Genomic DNA, 22,846 nt, shown 5'->3' with positions numbered 1-22,846 from the left:
TAATTATTTGCTCCACAACAATCTCAAACAATCACAACCATCTTCCTTTGTGCCAGGTTGGACATCAGCCAGTGGAAAGTTTTCCCTCTGATTCCCATTGACTCCAGTTTTGTTAGAGCTCCTTAATGCCATACTCAGTCAAATGCTACTTTGATGTCAAGGACAATCGCCTCAGTTTCTTTGAACCAAGGCTGCAATGAGGTCAGGAGCTGAGTGATCCCCTCGAAACCCAAACTGGGTGTGACTGAGCAGGTTATTGCTGAGCAGGTGCTGCTTGATAGAACTGTTGATGACCCCTTCCATCACTTTACTGATGATCGAGAGTAGACTGATTGGGTGGCAATTGGGTCGGGTTGGATTTGTCCGGCTTTTTGTGTACAGGACATACCTGGGCAATTTTCCACATTGTCAGGTAGATGCCAGTGTTGTAACTGTACTGGAAGAGCTTGGCTAGGGGAGTGGCAAGTTCTGGAGCACAAGTCTTCAGTACTATTGCCGGAATATTGTCGAGTCCAAAGCCTTTGCAGTATCCAGTGCCTTCAGCCGTTTCTTGATATCAGGTGGAGTGAATCAAATTGGCTGAAGACTGGCATCTGAGATGCTGGGGACCACTGGAGGAGGCTGAGATGGATCATCCACTCGGCACTTCTGATTGAAGATTGAAGATTGTTCTTCATTATTCCAATCTTTCTCTTCATTTCCTCTCGCAACGTATTGTTTTTGACCTTGTTCACATTTGAAAAATCACCTGCCTTGCATCAGACACCCCATTTTTTGTTCCATCATATTCTCTACCTCCATCACCATCCAATGGAGCCCCAAGTGATGGGGAGAGGCCCCTGTCAATGGGAGGTGGGTTAAAGATTCTGAGGCGTTAAAGTGGTGACAGCATAAATTTTATTTTAGTGACAAAATGTGACAAGTGATAGTGTCCCCCGCTACTGGTGCCTAACTTCACCCACGCCTATAAGAACATAAGAACTAGGAGCAGGAGTAGGCCATCTGGCCCCTCGAGCCTGCTCCGCCACTCAATAAGATCATAGCTGATCTTTTCGTGGACTCAGCTCCACTTACCCACCCACTCACCATAACCCTTAATTCCTTTACTGTTCAAAAATTTATCTATCCTTGCCTTAAAAACATTCAACGAGGTAGCCTCAACTGCTTCACTGGGCAGGGAATTCCACAGATTCACAACTCTTTGTGTGAAGAAGTTCTTCCTCAGCTCAGTCCTAAATCTGCTTCCCCTTATTTTGAGGCTATGCCCCCTAGTTCTAGTTCCACCCGCCAGTGGAAACAACTTCCCTGCTTCTATCTTATCTATTCCCTTCATAATCTTATATGTTTCTATAAGATCTCCCCTCATTCTTCTGAATTCCAATGAGTATAGCCCCAGTCTACTCAGTCTCTCCTCATAAGCCAACCCTCTCAACTCCAGAATCAACCCAGTGAATCTCCTCTGCACCCCCTATGCTGTACCCTTATAATTCCTTAGCCCTGCGTACCCTCCCACTAGATCTGGGTGTGTTCCCAGGATGCACATCAGGGGTTGAGGTGACCTGCTGCCTTCCACTCCCTGTTGCCTGTGATTCCCTTGGCAGGCATCCTCGGGGGGGCTGAGTCCTAGAGGGGCCCAGACTATTTTTGTGTGGAACTGGTGTAGTAGCGTCACTCTGTTCTGCCCATCTCAGGAGGAGCGATTCAGAAGGGCTGGGCATTCGCAGGGTTTCCTGGGTGGAAGGCCGCAGCATAAACCCCAGCTGATCCTCCTCCTCTGGGTGCTCGTGGGCCCCTGGGTCACTCCTTGGTTGGAGGGGCAGCTCGAGTGACCTCCTGAAGCTATGAGGTCACCTGACACCGCCAGTCCCGGAGGCCCGCCATTGTCTGAACCATGAAGCCCTCAGGCCCTGGTCCTCAGTGAGGGAGATCTCCATGTGTAAGCACAGACGGAGGGAAGGGGAAATAGGATCTCGCTTTAATGAAAAGCTGTTCCAGTCAATAGAACTGATAACATTGAGAATAAAAGTGCAGCAAAGAAACCAGTATGTGGTTATTGACATGAGACAGGGCATCTCAAAGCAAATTGTTGGAAGCTGAACAAATGATAAGCCTAAGGAATCTAAGGGAAAGGAGAAGGGACAGGGAATTATCACAGTTAAGAAGGAGAGGAGCAGAGAAAGAGCCTCCAAGTTGAAGGGCTGAGGTTGGAAGATTTAAAGTAATAATAGCTCAGATCAAGCCCCGGTGATTAAAGAAGGTTTAGGAGAAACCCTAGTGATCAAAGAGGGCACTTTATGTTATGGACAAAATGTGGGACGTAGGACAAAGCAGGACTGCTTTCCTAAACACAGAAACTAGAAGCAGGAGGCGGCCATTCGAGCCTGCTCCGCCATTCATTATGATCATGGCTGATTTATCGAATTCAATATCCTGATCCCCCCCTTCCCCCCATATCCCTTGAGCCCCAAGAGCGATATCTAATTTCTTCTTGAAATCAGACAACATTTTGGTCTCAACTGTTTATTAGTGTCACAAGGAGGCTTACGTTAACACTGCAATGAACTTACTGTGAAAATCCCCCTGTTGCCTGTTTGGGTACACTGATGGAGAATTTAGCACGACCAATGCGCCTAACCAACACGTCTTTCTGCGATCGTGAATTCCATACATTCACCACCCTGTGGGTAAAGAAATCTCTCCTCACCTCTTTATCCACTCCTTACCCTCAAATTATGACCCCTAGTTCTGGACTTCCCCCCGCCATTGGGAACATAATTTTTGAATTTACCCTGTCTAACAGGGCGGTACGGTAGCACAGTGGTTAGCACTGCTGCTTCACAGCGCCAGGGACCTGGGTTCGATTCCCGGCTTGGGTCACTGTCTGTGTGGAGTTTGCATATTCTCCTCGTTTCTGCGTGGGTTTCCTCCGGGTGCTCCGGTTTCCTCCCACATTCCAAAGATGTGCGGGTTAGGTTGATTGGCCATGCTTAAATTGCCCCTGAGATGTGTAGGTTAGAGGGAGTAGTGGGTAAAATATATGGGGGTAGGGCCTGGGTGGGATTGTGGTTGGTGCAGACTTGATGGGCTGAATGGCCTCTTTCTGTACTGTAGGGTTTCTATGAGCCTTGGTAGAATTTTATAAAAAGCCAGCACCCGTCAGATGGGCAGAGTGGCCTGGGGTTTTGTTAAGTTTGAGGTTCTATGAAAATTCACCCTGCAACTTAAGAAGGGAATACCTGAAAACACATGACATTTACATGCTAGTTCAGCAGGGAGAACATCACAGCAAAGATGTAAATTAAGTACAGATGATAAAAGATGCAGAAACATGGTCACAGCATACACAAACTGGCATCCACTGCCAATTAGCTAATCAACATCATATTCCAAACCCACAATAAAATCTCAATCCGTGAAAAATCTGGATGTTTAACTGAGAGGTTTAGTTCGAGCCAAGTCTACAAAATATATTACATACACTTTATTGTTTGAAAACTTCATACAAACTAGACTCGGGGAAAGAGAGAGCAGGGGAGTGGATCGCTCTTTCAAAAAGCTAGCACAGCTACAAAGGACAGAATGGCCTCATCCTTTGCTGTATGATTTAATCTCAACATGCGTGTAAGTAGCGTGAAACTCATTAAACGAGGTTTTTTTTTAGCGGAGCTAGCAGTGGGGCTGGACTGAAAGGTCAGATGTTTTGTTAAATAAATCCAACATGGCAGGAATAAATGTTTAAGGGTAAAATTAATGTCAAGTTTACTGTAGCATTCAAGGTTCACTAAACGGCTCAAACATTGCAGAGTCTGCTTGAGAAAACCACCCCCCCCGGATTGCCATGTGCCAATAAAGAGTGTCTTTCTTTAATACATAAACAATCCCTGCTAATACAGAGTCGAGGATTGTTATTCACTGAAGGCAAACACAACACAGCTACAATCAACTTGTCAAAACATCAGAATTTATTTTGTACACTCGCTGTATTAAAGGACAAAATATTCCATCTCTTCCAACAAAGGGAATTACCCACAGAATAAATTGCGATCAGTATCAGGTAAATGTAAAGTCCCCATAGTCCCAGGTAACCAGTGGCTGCTCTGCCCTTTGAGGGGGAGAGCTGACTGGTGGTGATTTAACCCGAGGGTCACCACACCTCAGGTGAGGGACAAGGATGAGAAGGCGGGGCCTTCATGAATAACCTCAGCCGGTATGGGAATTGAACCCGTGCTGTTGGTATCACTCTGCATCACCAACACGCCATCCAGCCAACTGAGTTAAACCAACCCCCATCTATGGTGGCGCAGTAGCTAGCACTGCTGCCTCACAGCACCAGGGACCCAGGTTCGATTCCTGGCTTGGGTCATTGTCTGTGCGGAGTTTGCACATTCTGCCCGTGCCTGTGTGGGTTTCCGCCGGGTGCTCCGATTTCTTCCCACAGTCTGAAAGATGTGCTAATTAGGTGCATTGGCCGTGCTAAATTCTCCCTCAGGCGTCGGAGTGTGGCGACTAGGTGATTTTCACAGTAACTTCATTGCAGTGTTAATGTAAGTCTACTTGTGACACTAATGAATAAACTTTTACCTGGAATCAATAGCATTAGATGGAGAACGAATTACTTTTTATTCCTTCATGGCAGTGTGGGCGTTGAGTGGCAAGGCCAACATTTGTTGCCCACCCCCAAATTGCTCGTCGCAATTGTTCACAACTCCACGATGCCCCAAAGCACCTTACAGCCAATGCAGGGCTTGGTTTTGAATGCAATCGCTGTTGTACCGTACAGAGGCAGGGCAACCCATCGCAAGATTACACAAACAGCAACAAGCTCAAGACCAGATCATTTGCTCAGATGTTCATTCAGACCAATGTTGTTCAGAAGGTTGTGCAGATGTCCAAGGATGAGAGAAGACATCCTTGCTTTTCATCAGAGACCCAGTACACAAAAAATAGAAAGCCAGACAGCCCCTCAAATCCAGCTACACTATTCAATAACTGTGTCTGGGGAGGCAATGGCGTAGTGATATTTCACTGGTCTAGTAATCCAGAGACCCCAGGTAATGTTCTGGGGACCCAGGTTTGAATCCCACCACAGCAGATGGCAAAATTTAAATTCAATAAAAATTTGGAATTAAAAGTCTAATGATGACTATGAAACAATAGTTGTAAAAACCCATCCGGTTCTCTTTAGGGAAGGAAATCTGCTGTCCTTACCTGGTCTGGCCTACATGCGACTCCAGATCCACAGCAATGTGGTTGAATCTTAAATGCCCTCAGGGATGAGTTATAAATGCTGACCCAGTCAGCGATGCTCATAACCCATGAACAAATAAAAAAACTAATTTGTTAAGAGCTCTTTGAGGAAATAACAGGCAAGGTGGGTAAAGGAGAACCTGTAGATGTGGTTTACTTGGATTTCCACACAGCATTTGACAGGTGCCACATCAAAGGTTATTACACAAAATGAGAGTTCATGGTGCAAGGGGCAACATGACCAAGGATAAAGGACCGGTTAGCTGGACGAATGGAACTGATGTACGTTAGTTAAATTTGTCAATGATACCAAAGTAGGGCAACAAGCCGCCAGTAGAGGTTAGTCAAAAGGATATCAAAAGGTCGTAAATGTAGCCCAATCCATCACGCAAACCAGCCTCCCATCCATTGACTCTGTCTACGTTTCCCATGGAAAAGCAGCCAGCATAATTAAGGATCCCACGCACCCCGGACATTCTCTCTTCCACCTTCTTCCATCGGGAAAAAGATACAAAAGTCTGAGGTCACGTACCAACCGACTCAAGAACAGCTTCTTCCCTGCTGCTGTCAGACTTTTGAATGGACCTACCTCACATTAAGTTGATCTTTCTCTACACCCTAGCTATGACTGTAACATTACATTCTGCACTCTCTCCTTTCCTTCTCTATGAACGGTATGTTTTGTATAACGTGCAAGAAACAATACTTTTCACTGTATGTTAATACATGTGACAATAATAAATCAAATCATGCTTGCTTTCATTTTTAGGATTTCTAAACTTTATTTTAACATTTTATTTTGAAGTTTATTTATATTAATAGAATGTTGGCATTTATTGCAAGGGGAATGGAATATAAAAGGGAAGTTTTGCTAGGGCAATGGTGAGACCATATCTGGAATACTGCGTTCAGTTTTGGTCTCCTTACTTAAAAGGGTATCATTGCTTTTGCAGCAGTTCAGAGAAAGTTCACTCGACTGATGCCTCGGATGGGGGAAGGTTATCTTACAAGGAAAGACTGAACAGGCTATGCCTGTATTCACTGGAGTATAGATTGAGATGCGATCTTGTTAAAACATACATGATCCTGAGTGGAGTCGAGAGAGTGGATGCTGCAAGGATGTTTCCCCTTATGGAAGAGGCTGAAACCAGGGGATACGATTAAAAATAAGGGCTATAGGTGGCAGGGAGGAAGGTGGGGCTGAGGCCACATCAGATCAGCCATAATCACATCAGCTGGTGGAGGAGACGTAACACCAAACATAGACATGAGCGCGTGAACACACAAACACACCTGTACATCCGTGCACGTACGCACCCTTCCATGTGTACGCACACACCCACATGTTCTCACACACACTTGTACATACACGCACGCCTACATGAGCACACACACCCGTACATGCACACACGTTCACACACATACACGCACACACCCACATGTTCACATAGACACCTGTACATACACACACACGGTGTATGCACACACCTACATATGCGCAAACAAAACCCACGCGAACACACACCACACCCCTCACACACCCACATGTTCACAAACACACCCACCCACATGTTCACAAACACACCCACCCACATGTTCACAAACACACCCACACCCACATGTTCACGAACACACCCACATGTTCACGCACACCCACATGTTCACGAACACACCCACATGTTCACGAACACACCCACACACACCCACATGTTCACGAACACACCCACATGTTCACGAACACACCCACATGTTCACGAACACACCCACACACACCCACATGTTCACGAACACACACACACCCCCATAGGGGCCTCCGAAACAGTTTTACATAAAAGTTGAAAGCATCAACATAACGACAGTTAAAGAAATGTAGTTTATGTACATCAAAAATAATTTTACATAGCATACGCTGCCTGCAAGACTATGTACAAATAAAGAAACCTGATAGCAGTAATAATGCACATGGGTCAAAACATTTTTTCTATATAACTTTGGCTTGCATCTTATTTGACGATTGACTGAGCCAATGCCCAGTTTGATTTGATTCAAAGGTGCTCTAAGTGTTCAAAAAGAAAATTGCAGGTGACATCATGAGGAACATCATTAGTTTTTTTGTACCTCCTCCAACTCCCAAAAAATGTTGGAGGCGACTATAAACTGCCAGAGGCACAAACACTATTTCACATTTCACACACTTTACCAGCTCTACATTATGGAAAATAAAAATCACTTTCTATATATTACTCAAACTGGCATCAAAATTATATTTCTGTTTCAGAATATCCCCAAGGAACAGAGCTTTTTTTTAATAAATACACATATTAAAAAACTCTACCTACCCTTAACAGAGGAGGAAAACCCTCCCAAACATCGCACTGGATGTGTTAAAGTGGCTGAATAATGTTTTGAACATCAGCTGTCACTGTGTTTCAACATGGTGGCTGCAATATTCCCCGGTCCCTGCCCCCCAGGCTCCTGTCCCCCGCAAGTCCCAATAGAACGGTGGGTTGGGAGGGAAAGCGAGTGAGACCCAACAGGGAATGGAACAGTAGAGGCTTCGTCACGATGAACGTTATTCAAGGATGCCCCGTCCACGTTTTGGAAACGGCCCCTGCACCCGGGAGAGGGGACAAGCCAGGAAGATCCCACGATGTGTTGGCGCGCTCGCCCCACAGTCTGGTCCTGACGCTCCGCGTGACATCCCGCTTTCCAGGCTGGCGCTCCTGCCGCTGAATGCCACACACGACTCGGTTGGAAGCTCGTCCAGGCGCTGCGTCCATTAGGAAGGAGCTGCCTTGCACGGCCTGGCTGAGGGTTCCCTCGCTCGCTCCCCCCAAATTGACCGCTGCAAATCTTTGGTCCCAAGATTGGAGCCAGATCGCGTAACCAATCAAGTTCCGGCTGCGGATGGAGGGGACGGACGAGGGGATTGTGGTCGTCGTGCTGGGGCCGGGGGGAGGGGGCTGGAATTACAAGAATGCCACTTGCCTACACACACACACACACATGGGCCATTCCAAAAATCTCCCTCTCCCTACATAATAAAAAAATATAAGCACCCACCATCGTCAGTGTGTCTATTCGCAAGGTACGAGATCAAGACAAAAGTGAACCTAACAGAGGCGACCACGGCGGGGTGGGGATAAAGTTATGTGCACAAACATTTATTTACAGAGCGACTGATGGCCCTGTGTGTTTGTAGACTTATAGTGGCAGGAAGTTGGGCGGGGGGAGGGAGGGATGGTGGTGGGGGGGGGGGGGGGGGGGGGGGGGGGGGAGAGAGGGAGGGGTGGTGGTGGTGGTGGTTGGGGGGGGGGGGGGGGGGGGGGGGTGGAAAGCACAACCTGGCCAGAGAGGAAGTCTGCAAACATGAGATTTCAGAGTGCAGTTATTCACAGAATGACGATCACTGAATGTCGCGGGAAGTCACCAAATCGCCCCAATTTGTTATACTTCATATACAATGGGTAAAGGGAATGTCAGCTGCGTGTGGTTGGTACGGAGTAGACTCAGACAGAATCCTGACTCGCTGTCTTGGCAGTCAAAACATTTATCCCAAGGAGGTAACGGAGTGGCTTGTTCACTTCCAACTGCTTCTCGTTCTAGTGCGGTCACTGTGCTCGGTGGGTCAGTGCGGCTGCACAGGTTCGTCAGTCAACATATGGCCACTTGATGTGGCTTGTGGCAGCGTAAACCGTGCTTGTTGGGGAGGGCGTCAACTCCTCAACTAGTGCCTAGCAGCAGCCCCCCCCTCCCCACAATACACTGGGGTGCAGAGCCACAGCTTTGGCATTCAAATCCTCGAGATACACAAGTCTCTGACTGAAGGGGAAGTGGGCTACCCGCTGAAGCCAAACTACATCTGAACGATTACACATGGACAGCATCTCTGGACGTGTCCAAATGCAGCACAGGAAAACACCCTGACTCAAGTGTTCCCGGAAATGGTCTCCACCGACCCGTTACCAAAGGGGGAATAAGACGCCACATCCAGAACGCCTGGGTGAGAGACCAAAACGCGCGGAATGATGGTCTGCTGCAGAGCACAGTGTGTGCTAGACAGTGAGTTTAAATGTCAAGGCTTTAATCCCAATAGTTTATTATGGAAACACCGAGCTGTTAAAGTTAACAGTCTGGCAGCACCAAGTATAGGCGACTGCTCCAAGTCACGACATCTTATCTTGCCCCAAAGCTAAGGATTTGATATTTCTGGATGCGGTGGGGGAGGGATTTCAGCATGATTGGTGAGTGACTCAGTTTAAGATTTATTTAAGCCAACAATGAACCAGTCAGGGGGGGGGGGCGGTGAGAGGTGCAAAATCACTGTCTCATCGATTAATTTTTCATAACTGCTGGAATGTGGGGGGGTTTTTTTTGTTTAAATTACACGTTCTTCTGAAAGCCCACACTTTGACTTGTCAGGAGGCAAGGCTGTGACCCTGAGGTCACCGCTACCTAGATTGAACCTCTCTGATGAAGGGAAGCACGACTCACGCCGAGGCAAGAACAAGCACCGAAGAGGGAAGACAGGAGGGCCACACGTAGAGCAGGAGGAAAACTCCACAACCTGAACAAGCAACACATCCCAGAGCAGACAAAGCACGTGAGGGCGGTGGGGGGGGGGAAAGTAACCATTCCAAGTTAATTAACAGCCTTTTGTGTCACAGTTATTAGTAAGGAACTTGGAACAATTGCAATTGGTTTTTTTTAAATAAATAATATATTCCTGTACCGTCCCAGATTTCTGAATCTTTTAGTGGGAGGGAACTAAATTTCACAAGTGATGCTGGAAAATTCTACATCATCAACACCTGGCCTTTATCTTCACACCAAAACAAAAATCAAAGTTTTACCCGTCAGTTTTAGTTTTTTTTTTTAAATAAAAAAAAAAGGAAATGTCATGGGAGTAAACAAGGACACCCGAGGTCCAGAATCACAGATTCATGAGGCAATGTCTAGAAATCATTCAGCAGAACCGCCCGTGCAACCAGCACGAATCCAGCATATAGTTTCTTCATCTTCATTTGAGATAGGCTCGGTACAAGAGCAGCGAGTGCTTTGTTGTCCGTTCCTGCTCTAAGCAGAGCATGAGATCCCTGAGATTGACTCGTGTTACTCTCTGCCGTAGGTAGGGTCGGGCCTGCGCTGCCCTCAGTCCGCCAGGTGCATCGCTGCTGCCACTTAACCCCTGCAAAGCAGAATGGGGGGGGGGGAAAGAAAGAAACAGCACATGGTTAGTTACAGAGTGGACTGAAATGGTATCGTGGGCAGCATCATACACCATCGCACTACTCTTATTGTGGGGCTGGGACTGCAAAACATTCACTGTGGGACAGGATTGCATTACAGTTTAGTAAAGATATTTCCATTGTTTGACCAAGATTCTGAGTCCAGCTGAGGCCAAAGGACATCACGTCCTCTCTCTCTGTGCTAATGACCTGATGTGAAATGAGTTGGAGCAGTTTGGGTCCAATTCCACTGGAGTAATCAATGAAGTCCCTCTGTTGTTTGGGAAATTCTATCTTTAACTGGACGGTATCTGAACGCGGGCAGCGTGGGTTTGTGGAGGAGAGGCCGTGTCCAACAAATAGAACCAGGTAGAATTTTTTGAAGCGATGACTGAAGCAGTGATCGGGGGGAATGTCCACGGATGTTATATCGATTTCTAGGAAGCCTTTGACAAAGTCCTTCATAGGAGGCTGTATCAGCAATTCCTCCCATCGAGGGCGGTCCTCCCTTGTGGGTAGCAGCAAGATCTCAGTGCTCGGTGCTGGCACAGTGGTTAGCACTGCTGCCTCACAGCACCAGGGACCCGGGTTCAATTCCCAGCTTGGGGTCACTGTCTGTGCGGAGTCTGCGCGTTCTCCCCGTGTCTGCGTGGGTTTCCTCTGGGTTCTCCGGTTTCCTCCCACAGTCCAAAACACGCGCTGGTTAGGTGCATTGGCCATGCTAAATTCTCCCTCAGTGTACCCGAACAGGCGCCGGAGTGCGGTGACTAGGGGAATTCCACAGTAACTTCATTGCAGTGTTAATGTAAGCCATACTTGTGACGAATAAATAAACTTTAACTTTTTAAGAAGTTGTGGGTTCACAGATGGTTTAACCTTGGCCTCACAAGCTCTCCCGCAGTGAGGACTTTGGTTGCTGTCTGGTAGAGGTGGCGATAGATTGTCTGCCCTCTCTTGCCATTCTCCCTCTGTGACTGCTCTGATTGATTGGATGGACTTGGCACCATTCTTGGTGGCACAGTGGTTAGCATTGCTGCCTCACAGTGCCAGGGACCCGGGTTCGATTCCTGGCTTAGGTCACTGTACGGAATCTACAAGTTCTCCCCGTATCTGCATAGTTTCCTCCGGGTGCTCCGGTTTCCTCCCACAGTCCAAAGATGTGTGAGTTAGGTTGATTGGCCGTGCTAAATTGACCCTTAGTATCAGGAGGACTAGCAGGGTAAATACATGGGGCTACGGGGATAGGGGCTGGGTGGGATTGTGGTCGGTGCAGACTCGATGGGCCTCCTTCTGCATTGTAGGGATTCTATGGTACAATTGCACATCCGCGTCCCATGTGTTGATGCCACAGAGGCTCTGAGAAACATTATGTTTTGTCTCCGTCTGAACGCACCCCCTCATGTAGCTCCGAGTAGATCCCATGTTTGGGCAGTCTCGAGTCAGGCATTCTGGCGACATGCCCTGCCCACCTCACCTGACGTGAGACTATTAAGGTCACTGGTTTGTCCTGTTGTCTGTAGGCAGCATTGATGTTGTTCTAGGGCCTTGCAATGACGTCAATAAGTCATTCACGTTTCAGCACAGGAGAGAAATTTGGGGAGGGCTACTGCCCAATGTGGCTGACTCTCGAAATGTTCTCTGAAATGGCTCAACTCAGGTCAAGAGCTATTAGGGATGGCAATACCTTCTGGCCCAGCCAGTGGTGCCCACATCCACAAAGAAAAAGGCTGAGTTTAGTGTCAGATATCACAGTTCTCAAAAACAGTATTGAATCCCGAACTCCCCCTCTTACTCAATTTCCGAATGCTTATGGGTTGATCTCTTTCCAAAATCTAGTTCAAGTGTTGCATTTCAGATTTAACTTTAGTTTAACAACGAGTTAAGGGCGACACGGTGGCACAGTGGTTAGCACTGCTGCCTCACAGCGCCAGAGACCCAGCTTTGATTCCAGCCTCGGGTCACTGTCTGTGCGGAGTTTGCACATTCTCCCCGTGTCTGCGTGGGTTTCCTCCGGGTGCTCCGGTTTCCTCCCACAGTCCGACAGACGTACTGGCTAGGTGGATTGGCCATGCTAAATTATCCCTGTGTACCCGAACAGGCGCCGGAGTGTGGCGGCTAGGGGATTTTCACAGTAACTTCATTGCAGTGTTAATGTATGTCTATTTGTGACTAATAATAAATACATAAATAAATAAACTTTAAAAATTAGTCAGTGGTAATCAAACTGCCTGGATATGGCAGTTGCACAGAGAATTAAATAGATCTAATCCCAGTGTCAGTAGGGTCTGACTCAGGGCTTTGGAATTCCAGCTAGTCTGAACACAGGGGGTTTTTGCTCATGCACAGATTAACTAGGACGGAGGCCAACTGGATGGAGCAAAGCTGGAGATTTGGATTTGATTTATTGTCACATGTATTAGTACACATCATTGTTTCTTGCGCGCTATACAGACAAAGCATACCATTCATAGAGAAGGAAAGGAGAGAGTGCAGAATGTAGTGTTACAGTCATAGCTAGGGTGTCGAGAAAGATCAACTTAATGCAAGGTAAGTCCATTCAAAAGTCTGACAGCAGCAGGGAAGAAGCTGTTCTTGAGTCAGTCGGTACGTGACCTCAGACTTTTGTACCTTTTTCTCAACGGAAGAAGGTGGAAGAGAGAATGTCCGGGGTGCGTGGGGCCCTTGATTATGCTGGCTGCTTTCCCGAGGCAGCGGGGAGTATAGACAGAGTCAATGGATGGGAGGCTGGTTTGCGTGATGGATTGGGCTACATTCACTACCTTTTGTAGTTCCTTGCGGTCTTGGGCAGAACAGGAGCCATACCAAGCTGTGATACAACCAGAAAGAATGCTTTCTATGGTGCATCTGTAAAAGTTGGAGAGAGTCGTAGCTGACATGCCAAATTTCCTTAGTCTCCTGAGAAAGTAGAGGCGTTGGTGGAGAGTACTGAACTTGGGTAGTTGGCGAGTATGGCAATGCGGCACAGTGAGGAAGAGGTGCTGTTCTGTCCCTTTACAGAACAAAAAAAGTCTGAGAGAACGTGGGGAGAAGGTGAGGACTTGCGGGCTATCCTGTCTGGAGACAATACACATCTCTTTAACCTGTGCTTAATGCTCCCTCCACCCACATTGTCTGTATCTTTAAGATCTGGTTGGCTGTAGGGATTCGCATTCTAATCAGTATTCTGTAACTTGATTTTGTGTCTCTGTGCCCTGTTTGAGAGCACATTTCCACTCCACCTGACGAAGGAGCAGCGCTCCAAAAGCTAATGGTATTTGCTACCAAATAAACCTGTTGGACTTTAACCTGGTGTTGTTAAAACTCTTACTGTGAAGGTAGGGAGACCAGAGAGCTGAAGACAGGTGAGTAAGCAAGGAGAGATTGGTTGGTGAGTTTTATGACTTCCTTTTGTTCCCTAAACTGGGGCAGCAGCTTAATCTATCGGGGCGGTGAGACGAGGGGTTTCCCTGGAAAGGATGTCGTACTTTTCATCCTAACTGTTGTCTTGAAATGACCCATTTACACACAGCAAGCTCCCAGAAAAACAGTATGACTAGATAATCCTTTAAACAAGTAATGTTGGTTAAGTTCCTTGAACACTCATTTGGATGAAACATCATGCACTCAGGAAAATACAGTCACCTTAACAGTGACTACTGGGCTTGGTATCCATTCTCCAACACCTCTGTATTGTGACTGTAATATATACCATCCACATGCTTACCTCTATAGTATCTCCCAAGCCCAACAAACAGAAGGAACATCAAGATAGACAGGGGCAGCAATACGTTAGAACACCACCATCTCCAATTCACACATGGGTTATACGTATTATCTCCAGCACATCACTACCAAATTCCTGGAACACTTGACCCCAATGTATGGTCCTGGGCACCATCACAAGGCCTGCAGTGGCTCAAGGAGGAAGGCCACTTACTTGAATGTAGTGTAACCAGGAACAATGATCAAATGTAATTTGATGCTCAGCACCGTCAGGAGACAACCGCAGCTGAGCTCGAGAGAAGAAGTGAGATTGACTGCTCTTCGACATCACGGCAAGTTTGGCCGAGTGTGACATCAAGGAGCCCTCGCAAAACTAGAGTCAATGGGAATCAGAGAGAAAACTCCATTGGAGTCACACCGAGGACAAAGGAAGATGTCTGTCTTTGTTGGCGGCAACCTCAATCCCAAGGGCATCTCTGCAGGTGTCCCTCAGGGTAGTGTCCTAGACCCAACCATCTTCAGCTGCTTCATCAATGACCTTCCTTCCATCATAAGGTCAGAAGTGGGGATGTTCAGTACCATTTACACCTCCTCAGATACTGAAGCAGTCTGGGCCCATATTGCAAGGCAACATTCAGGCTTAGTCTAGTAAGTGGCAAGTAGCATTTGTACCACACGAGAGCCAGAAATGACCACCTCAGCTAAGAGATAACCTCATTATCTTCCTTTGACATCCAATGGAATTAGCAATAGCCTGACCAGAAAGTGAATTGAACTAGCCATATAAATACTGTTGCTGCAAGAGCAAGTCAGAGCTTTGGAACTATATCGCTGTTCCTTCACTGTCGCTGGGTCAAAATCCTGGAACCCCCCTCCCTAACCACGGTGTGGGTGTACCTACACCATATGGACTGCAGCGGTTCAAGGCATTGATCCATCGCCACCTTCAATTAGGGATGGGCAACAAATGGTGGCCCAACCATTGACACATTCATCCCAAGGCAGTTCCATGAAAACGCATGGGTTAACAGCCATGACCTATAAAGAGATATGGGGAGATGGTGTTGGGTCAAACTGGCATAGGGTGAGAGGCCATGAAGGAATTTCAACACAAGGAATAAAGTAATCCAAATTGCTGGTGACTGGAGCTACTCGCAGTCAGCAAGGAGCGATGGGTGTGCCGTACTGGAGCAGGATAGGGTTCAGGTAGAGATTTCATCAGCTTAAATAGACAATGAGTGGGTGGTTGGTGGGGGGGAGGGGCGAGACCTGGACGGAGAGTAGAAGCAACAAAGGAGGGGCAGAAGGTCCAAACAGCAGAGAGCGGGCGTGTGGCAGAGACAGGGGATGTTAGTGCAGAGCTCGCAGGGAGGCTGGATGGGGGAGATCATCATGGGGTGGGGAAGGCAGACTGTGGACATAAGACATTAAAAAGAGGTACCACTGCCAAATTATTGCTCCTTGATATTGCACCTTGTTTTGGGGGGGAAAATGAACTATACCCTGGCAGATATATGTGGTAAACATCCTACCTCAAGGAGACGAACACAAATTGAACATCAAGTGTGATAATTAAGAGGGATATCTGTCAATGACAAACTTAAGAGGCTGAGGGCATTCCCGTAGAACAGGAAGGCATACACTCATTGAATTTTATTCAGAGAAAGAATCATAGAAGCCCTACAGCGCAGGAGGCTGCTATTCGGCCCATCGAGCCTGCACTGACCACAATCTCACCCAGGCCTTATTCTTATAACCCCACGTATTTACCCTGCTAATCCCCTGACAGTAGGGTCAATTTATCATGGCCAATCGATCTAACCCGCACATCTTTGGAGTGTGGGAGGAAACCGGAGCACCTGGAGGAAACCCACGCAGACACGGGGAGAACATGCAAACTCCACACAGACAGTGACCCAAGCCGGGAATTGAACCCAGGTCCCTGGCATTGAGAGGTAGCAGTGCTAACTACTGTGCCACCATGTCGCCCTTATTTTATATTCATTTACAAAATATTTTTAAAAGCCAGTATATTTTTGACCTGAAAAGTTATTAACCGCGCGCCCACAGGCGTGTCTCACACACACAAATTAGGAGCAGGAGTGCTGGAGATGGACAGTTATAAATGTGCATGTTATCACAGCTCACAATCACCATTTACAAAGCACCATCATTCATCAACCAGTGACCTGCCCAGCTTTGGACAGCAGCCTCTCTGATAACCTAGCACGAGATCTCGGTGATGACTCTATTTAAGTCATCCCAATGAAAGCCTGTGTACGTGGTCCATTTCCAACTACAAGATCTGTTCCCTCAGCCTTTGGCCTGCAAAGAAGATTTTCCTTTTTGGGTGAGGGAGGGGGAAATCATCCCCCAGACGCAGTGTGTTGCATCTCGCTTCAAGACTGGGCTTGATTCGAAGCTCACCAGAATTTGTCGAAGATCTCAGGTGCGCGAGAGGAAGGCAGGGTGGATCTCAGGTGAAGCAGGGGCCTGCGCGTGCGAACACGGATAGAAAAAGGTTAAAGTTCAAGCCGAGGGGGGGGAGGGGTGGGGGGGGTCACGTGACTAACTGGAACACCGTCAAAGGAAAACTGCTCTGCGTGACTGTCAAGGCAGGGTTGAAAAGGAGGTCACTTCAACAGGATGGAGTGAAAGGCCCAAGGCGATGTTATAAATGAAACACGACCACTGGGGAGTTTTTGTAACCCGGCAGCCGTGTCCTTTAACAATTCACAGTCAGTCATCGCCCAAGCTACAGGGGAGTGCTTTTATGCAACCATTAACTCCAGTGGCAAATTAACCCAGGGTGAGAGAATGTAATGATAACCTATCCGAGCTTTGCAGCGCAAGCGAGAACACACTTTAACAAAAAGGAAAACTTTTTAAAATGAGGAAGTGTGTTCCTCCCGTCAAACACGTTGTCGACTCTTAACGACTGATACTTTTACACCACGTGCACTGGGGGAAGGGGGGCAGGAAAAGTCAAACAAGCCCAAACTGAGAACATTTCCAGGCTTTAGACTGTAAAGCTTATTAAAAACTTACAGTTCAAACCACGGAAAGAATTTCATTAACAGGCTCAGTATCAACTGTGCGGCAAGAAAGGTTTCAATCGAGTACAAAGCTACAAATTAAGGATTCTCTTTACCAATTCACAAACTACAAGCTTGAATGAATTAAATCAAACGGAGTCTTCCCCCTCCAACCATTAGCAGAGCAGCGCTTTGCAAGGTCTGGTTTGGAGGATTAACACCACAAAAAAAGATGCAGGCGATATTCCATCAGATTCTGCAATAGAACAAAGCACAGAAGCTCACTCCATCACCATCGGAACTACCCTGAAGACTAAACTCTCGAATCGTTGCCCTTCACACTCTGTTACTACTCTCCTTTGGAGACCTACATTACTGTAGCATCTCTACTCGCACCTAGAAGCTCAAAGTACAGGGAGAATTTGCATTTATATTACACCTTTCCCACTCACTGGATGTCCCAAGGCTATTTGCAGTCAATGAAGCACTTTTGAAGTGTGGCCACTGTGGCGATGCAGGAAGCCGGGCACAGCAAGGTCCCAAGCAGCAACGTGATGGCCATGATGCCAGGGGTGATGCCGTGCCAAGCTTCTCACCAACTTTTACAGATGCACCACAGGAAGCATTCTTTCTGGTTGTATCACAGCTTGGTATGGCTCCTGCTCTGCCCAAGACCACAAGGAACTACAAAAGGATCGTGAACGAAGCCCAGTCCATCACTCAAACCAGCCTCCCATCCATTGACTCTGTCTACACTTCCCACTGCCTCGGAAAAGCAGCCAGCATAATTAAGGATCCCACTCACCCCGGACATTCTCTCTTCCGTCTTCTTCTATTGGGAAAAAGGTATAAACGTCTGAGGTCACGTACCAACCAACTCAAGAACAGCTTCTTCCCTGCTGCTGTCAGACTTTTGAATGGACCTACCTCACATTAAGTTGATCTTTCTCTACACCCCAGCTATGACTGTAACACTACATTCTGACTCTCTCCTTTCCTTCTCTATGAGCGGTATGCTTTGTCTGTATAGCGCGCAAGAAACAATACTTTTCATTGTATACTAATACATGTGACAATAATAAATCAAATCAAAAACCCCACACTGAACTGAGCTAAGCTATAATCCTATATCCATACATTCATATTTCTGAACACGAGTTACTGAATATTAAGGTGCAAGGCCATTGGTCGATTCCAAATCACTTTGAAGTTGGGGGGGGGGAGGGGGGTGATGCAACAGTAGTAATGCAGGGACCCAGGGTAACACTGGGATCCCAGGTTCGAACCCCATCACGGCAGATGGTAAAATTGGAATTCAATAAAAATCTGGAGTTCCACAATGACCATGAAACCACTGTGGATTATTGTAAAATCCCATCTGGTTCACTAATGTTCTTTAGGGAAGGAAATCTGCCATCCTTACCCGGTTGGGTCTACATGATTCGAAGGAGGAATTAAACCAGATGGATCACTCAGCATTGACCTAGGCACTGGAAACCACAGCAAACTTTTTAAAAATTCATTTGTACGGGATGAGGGCATCTCTGGCTAGACCAGCATTTGTGGTCCATCCCTGACTGCCTTTCAGAAGGTGATGGTGAGCTGCCTTCTTGAACCGTAGCAGTCCGTGTGGTGTAGGTACACCCACAGTGCCGTTAGGGAGGAAGTTCCAGGATTTTGACCCAGCGACAGTGAAGGAACGGCGATATATTTCCAAGTCAGGATGATGAGCGACTTGGAGGGGAATGTTGGTGTGGTGCTGTTCCCATGTGTCTGCTGCTCTTGTCCTTCTAGATGGTAGCGGTCGCGGGTTTGGAAGGCGCTGCCTAAGGAGTCTTTGTTGAGTTGCTGCTGTGAATGTCGCAGATAGTACACACGGCTGCCACTGTTCATTGGTGGTGGAGGGAGCGAATGTTTGTGGAAGGGGTGGCAACCAAGTGGGCTGCTTTGCCCTGGATGGTGTCAAGTTTCTTCAGTGTTATTGGAGCTACACTCATCTAGACAAGTGGAGAGTATTCCATCACACTCCTGACTTGTGCCTTGTAGGTGGTGGACACACTTTGGGGAGGCAGGCGGTGAGTTACATGCCATGGGATTCCCAGCCTTTGACCTGCTCTTGTGGCCACAGTATTTATACGGCTGGTCCAGTTCAGTTGCTGGTCAATGGTAACCCCAAGGTGTTGATATTCGGGGATGGTAATGCCATTGAATGACAAGAGGCAATGGTTAGATCCACTCATGTTGGAGATGGGCATTGCCTGGCACCTGTATGGCACAAATGTCACTTGCTGTTTCCAAAGCTGGATATTGTCCAGATCTTGCTACATTTGGACATGGACTGCTTCAGCATCCGAGTCGTTGCGAATGATACTGAACATTGTGCAGTCATCAGCGAACATCCCTGCTTGTGACCTTATGATGGAAAGGAGGCAATTGATGAAGCAGATGAAGATGGTTGGGAGACTTCCTTGCCCATGTCTGACGTGGTACCATGAACCTTCAGAGGGCCCTGAGTCAATGCTCAGGACTCCCAGCTGTACACCACTCTGCTGCCACCTCTGCTGTGCCTGTTGTGTCGGTGACACAGGACATACCCAGGAATGGTAATCTTGGTGTCTGGGACATTATCTGGAAGCTATTACCCCGTGAGTTTAACACCATCAGGCTGATGTTGGTTGACTCATCAGTGAGACAGCTCCCCCAATTTTAGCACAAGCATCAGATATTAGCAAGGAGGACTTTGTTGGATCGACAGGGCTGGATTTGCCTTTAGCATTTCCGATGGCAAGTTCAAAGCTGGGTGATCTGTCTGGTTTCATTGCTTTTTGTTTCCTTTGTAGAGGTTGAACATAACTGAGTAGCTTGCTGGACTATTTTATAGAGGGCATGTAAGAGTCAACCACATTGCTGTGGCTCTGGAGTCACATGTAGGCCAGACCGGGTAAGGACGGCAGATTTCCTTCCCTAAAGGACATTAGTGAACATGATGGGTTTTTCTGACAATCGACAATGGTTTCATGGTCATCAGTAGATTCTTAACTCCAGATTTTTTTCATTGAATTCAAATTCCATCTGCTGTGGCGGGCTTCGAACCCAGGTCTTCAGAACATTCGCTGGGTTTCTGGATTAATAACCTAGCGATAACAGTGAATAATAGTGGACTCAGGTGAATGAAGGAGCAACGCTCCGAAAGCTCATGATTCCAAATAACCGTGTTGGACTTTAACCTGGTGTTGTGAAACTTCTTACTATGCCCACCCCAGTCCAACGCCGGCATCTCCACATCATTCAGTAATTAGAGAGACAGATATCATTTATAAGTAGAATCAATAGTCCCTCATGGTATATTTCCTACCTGGTGCCAGGGTGAGGGACAACTTTCTTTTTACGACAATTGACAATGGTTTCAACGTCATCAGTAGGCTTCTATTTCTAGATTTTTAAAATGAGTTTTAAATTCTACCATCGGCCGTGGTGGGACTCGAACGCAGATCCCCCAAAGCATCAAAACAAGCAAAATGTTGCAGATGGTGGAATCCGAACAGAGGGAGTTGGAAAAACTCAGCAGGTCTGCCAGGATCCATCAGGACAGAAACACGATTAACGTTTTGAGTCACGGACCCTTTGTCAGAACTGAAAGGAGGGAGAATGTTCAGAGCAAAAGTACCTGCAACAAAACATAGAACAGTACAGCACAGAACAGGCCCTTCGGCCCACGATGTTGTGCCGAGCTTTATCTGAAACCAAGGTCAAGCTATCCCACTCCCTATCATCCTGGTGTGCTCCATGTGCCTATCCAATAACCGCTTAAATGTTCCTAAAGTGTCTGACTCCACTATCACTGCAGGCAGTCCATTCCACACCCCAACCACTCTCTGCGTAAAGAACCTACCTCTGATATCCTTCCTGTATCTCCCACCATGAACCCTATAGTTATGCCCCCTTGTAATAGCTCCATCCACCCGAGGAAATAGTCTTTGAACGTTCACTCTATCTATCCCCTTCATCATTTTATAAACCTCTATTAAGTCTCCCCTCAGCCTCCTCCGCTCCAGAGAGAACAGCCCTAGCTCCCTCAACCTTTCCTCATAAGACCTACCCTCCAAACCAGGCAGCATCCTGGTAAATCTCCTCTGCACTCTTTCCAGCGCTTCCACATCCTTCTTATAGTGAGGTGACCAGAACTGCACACAATATTCCAAATGTGGTCTCACCAAGGTCCTGTACAGTTGCAGCAAAACCCCACGGCTCTTAAACTCCAACCCCCTGTTAATAAAAGCTAACACACTATAGGCCTTCTTCACAGCTCTATCCACTTGACTGGCAACCTTTAGAGATCTGTGGATATGGACCCCAAGATCTCTCTGTTCCTCCACAGTCTTCAGAACCCTACCTTTGACCCTGTAATCCACATTTAAATTAGTCCTACCAAAATGAATCACCTCACATTTATCAGGGTTAAACTCCATTTGCCATTTTTCAGCCCAGCTTTGCATCCTATCTATGTCTCTTTGCAGCCTACAACAGCCCTCCACCTCATCCACTACTCCACCAATCTTGGTGTCATCAGCAAATTTACTGATCCACCCTTCAGCCCCCTCCTCTAAGTCATTAATAAAAATCACAAAGAGCAGAGGACCAAGCACTGATCCCTGTGGCACTCCGCTAGCAACCTGCCTCCAATCCGAAAATTTTCCATCGACCACCACCCTCTGTCTTCGATCAGACAGCCAGTTACCTATCCAATCGGCCAACTTTCCCTCTATCCCACACCTCCTCACTTTCATCATAAGCCGACCACAAAAGGTAGCAACTTTAAGATAAATGACATGTGGCCTGGTGTGAGCGAGTGTCTTCCATTGAGGTAACACATGGGTGGGATATTACAAAAAAAAAAGGGGGGTGGGTTTAGATAGAGGAGAACGGTCACAATTTAAACTACTGAACTCAACATTGAGTCCTGAAGAGTTTGCTGTGTGCATATTGGCTGCTGCATTTCCAGTGAGTGTAAAGGGCGTCGAGAGGCCCAATCATTGCAAAGAGTGTGAAAGGTCGTCTTTCTTGCCATTACCTTTCGCAATTTCATTAACACACAAGATCTCATGAATAACTTGCAAAAATATATGGCGTGAACTGGAAAGAACGTTACCAGTTACTCCAGTAGTTCAGTGAGAACCAATTCATGCATAATTATGCTGCTAATTAGAGATTAAATGGATACGGCCCTTTACAATGACGTTCAATCATCTCCCTGGAACTGAAGTTCACTTGTGTCAGCAATATATTTGGTTTTATGGACGTGCAGTTCAGCCAGGCTGCTGTACAATTCCTTTTTATTCATTCGATGTGGTCTGGGCATTGCTGGCAAGGCCAGCATTTGTTGCCCATCTCTAGCTATCCTTGAGAAAATGGCAACGAGTCACCTTCTTGAGTGGCTTGTGAGGACTGTTTGGAGTCAGCCACATCACTGTGGGTCTGGAGCCACATGTTGGTCAGACCGGGTGAGGACAGCACAATGGTTAGCACTGCTGCCTCACAACACCAGGGACCCGGGTTCGATTCTGGCCTTGGGTGACTGTCTGTGTGGAGTTCACACGTTCTCCCCGTGTCTGC

The 22,846-nt window shown here is 47.1% G+C and overlaps 1 protein-coding gene across 2 annotated transcripts in view; it reads right to left on the bottom strand.

Moving 5' to 3' along the window:
* Positions 1-8,560: 8,560 nt before the first annotated feature.
* LOC144495536 (transcription initiation factor TFIID subunit 4-like) overlaps positions 8,561-22,846 on the bottom strand; it is a 151,254-nt gene continuing 136,968 nt past the window's right edge. For both annotated transcript variants that reach the window (XM_078215606.1, XM_078215608.1), the window contains exon 15: positions 8,561-10,435. In XM_078215606.1, coding sequence (XP_078071732.1) covers positions 10,268-10,435 — 168 coding nt within the window. In that variant the 3' untranslated portion in view covers positions 8,561-10,267. The remainder of the gene's footprint in view (positions 10,436-22,846) is intronic.

The sequence above is a fragment of the Mustelus asterias genome, chromosome 7 (assembly GCF_964213995.1).
Source record: "Mustelus asterias chromosome 7, sMusAst1.hap1.1, whole genome shotgun sequence".
Taxonomy (NCBI): Eukaryota; Metazoa; Chordata; class Chondrichthyes; order Carcharhiniformes; family Triakidae; genus Mustelus; species Mustelus asterias.
This window is presented reverse-complemented; position numbering and strand designations above follow the sequence as displayed.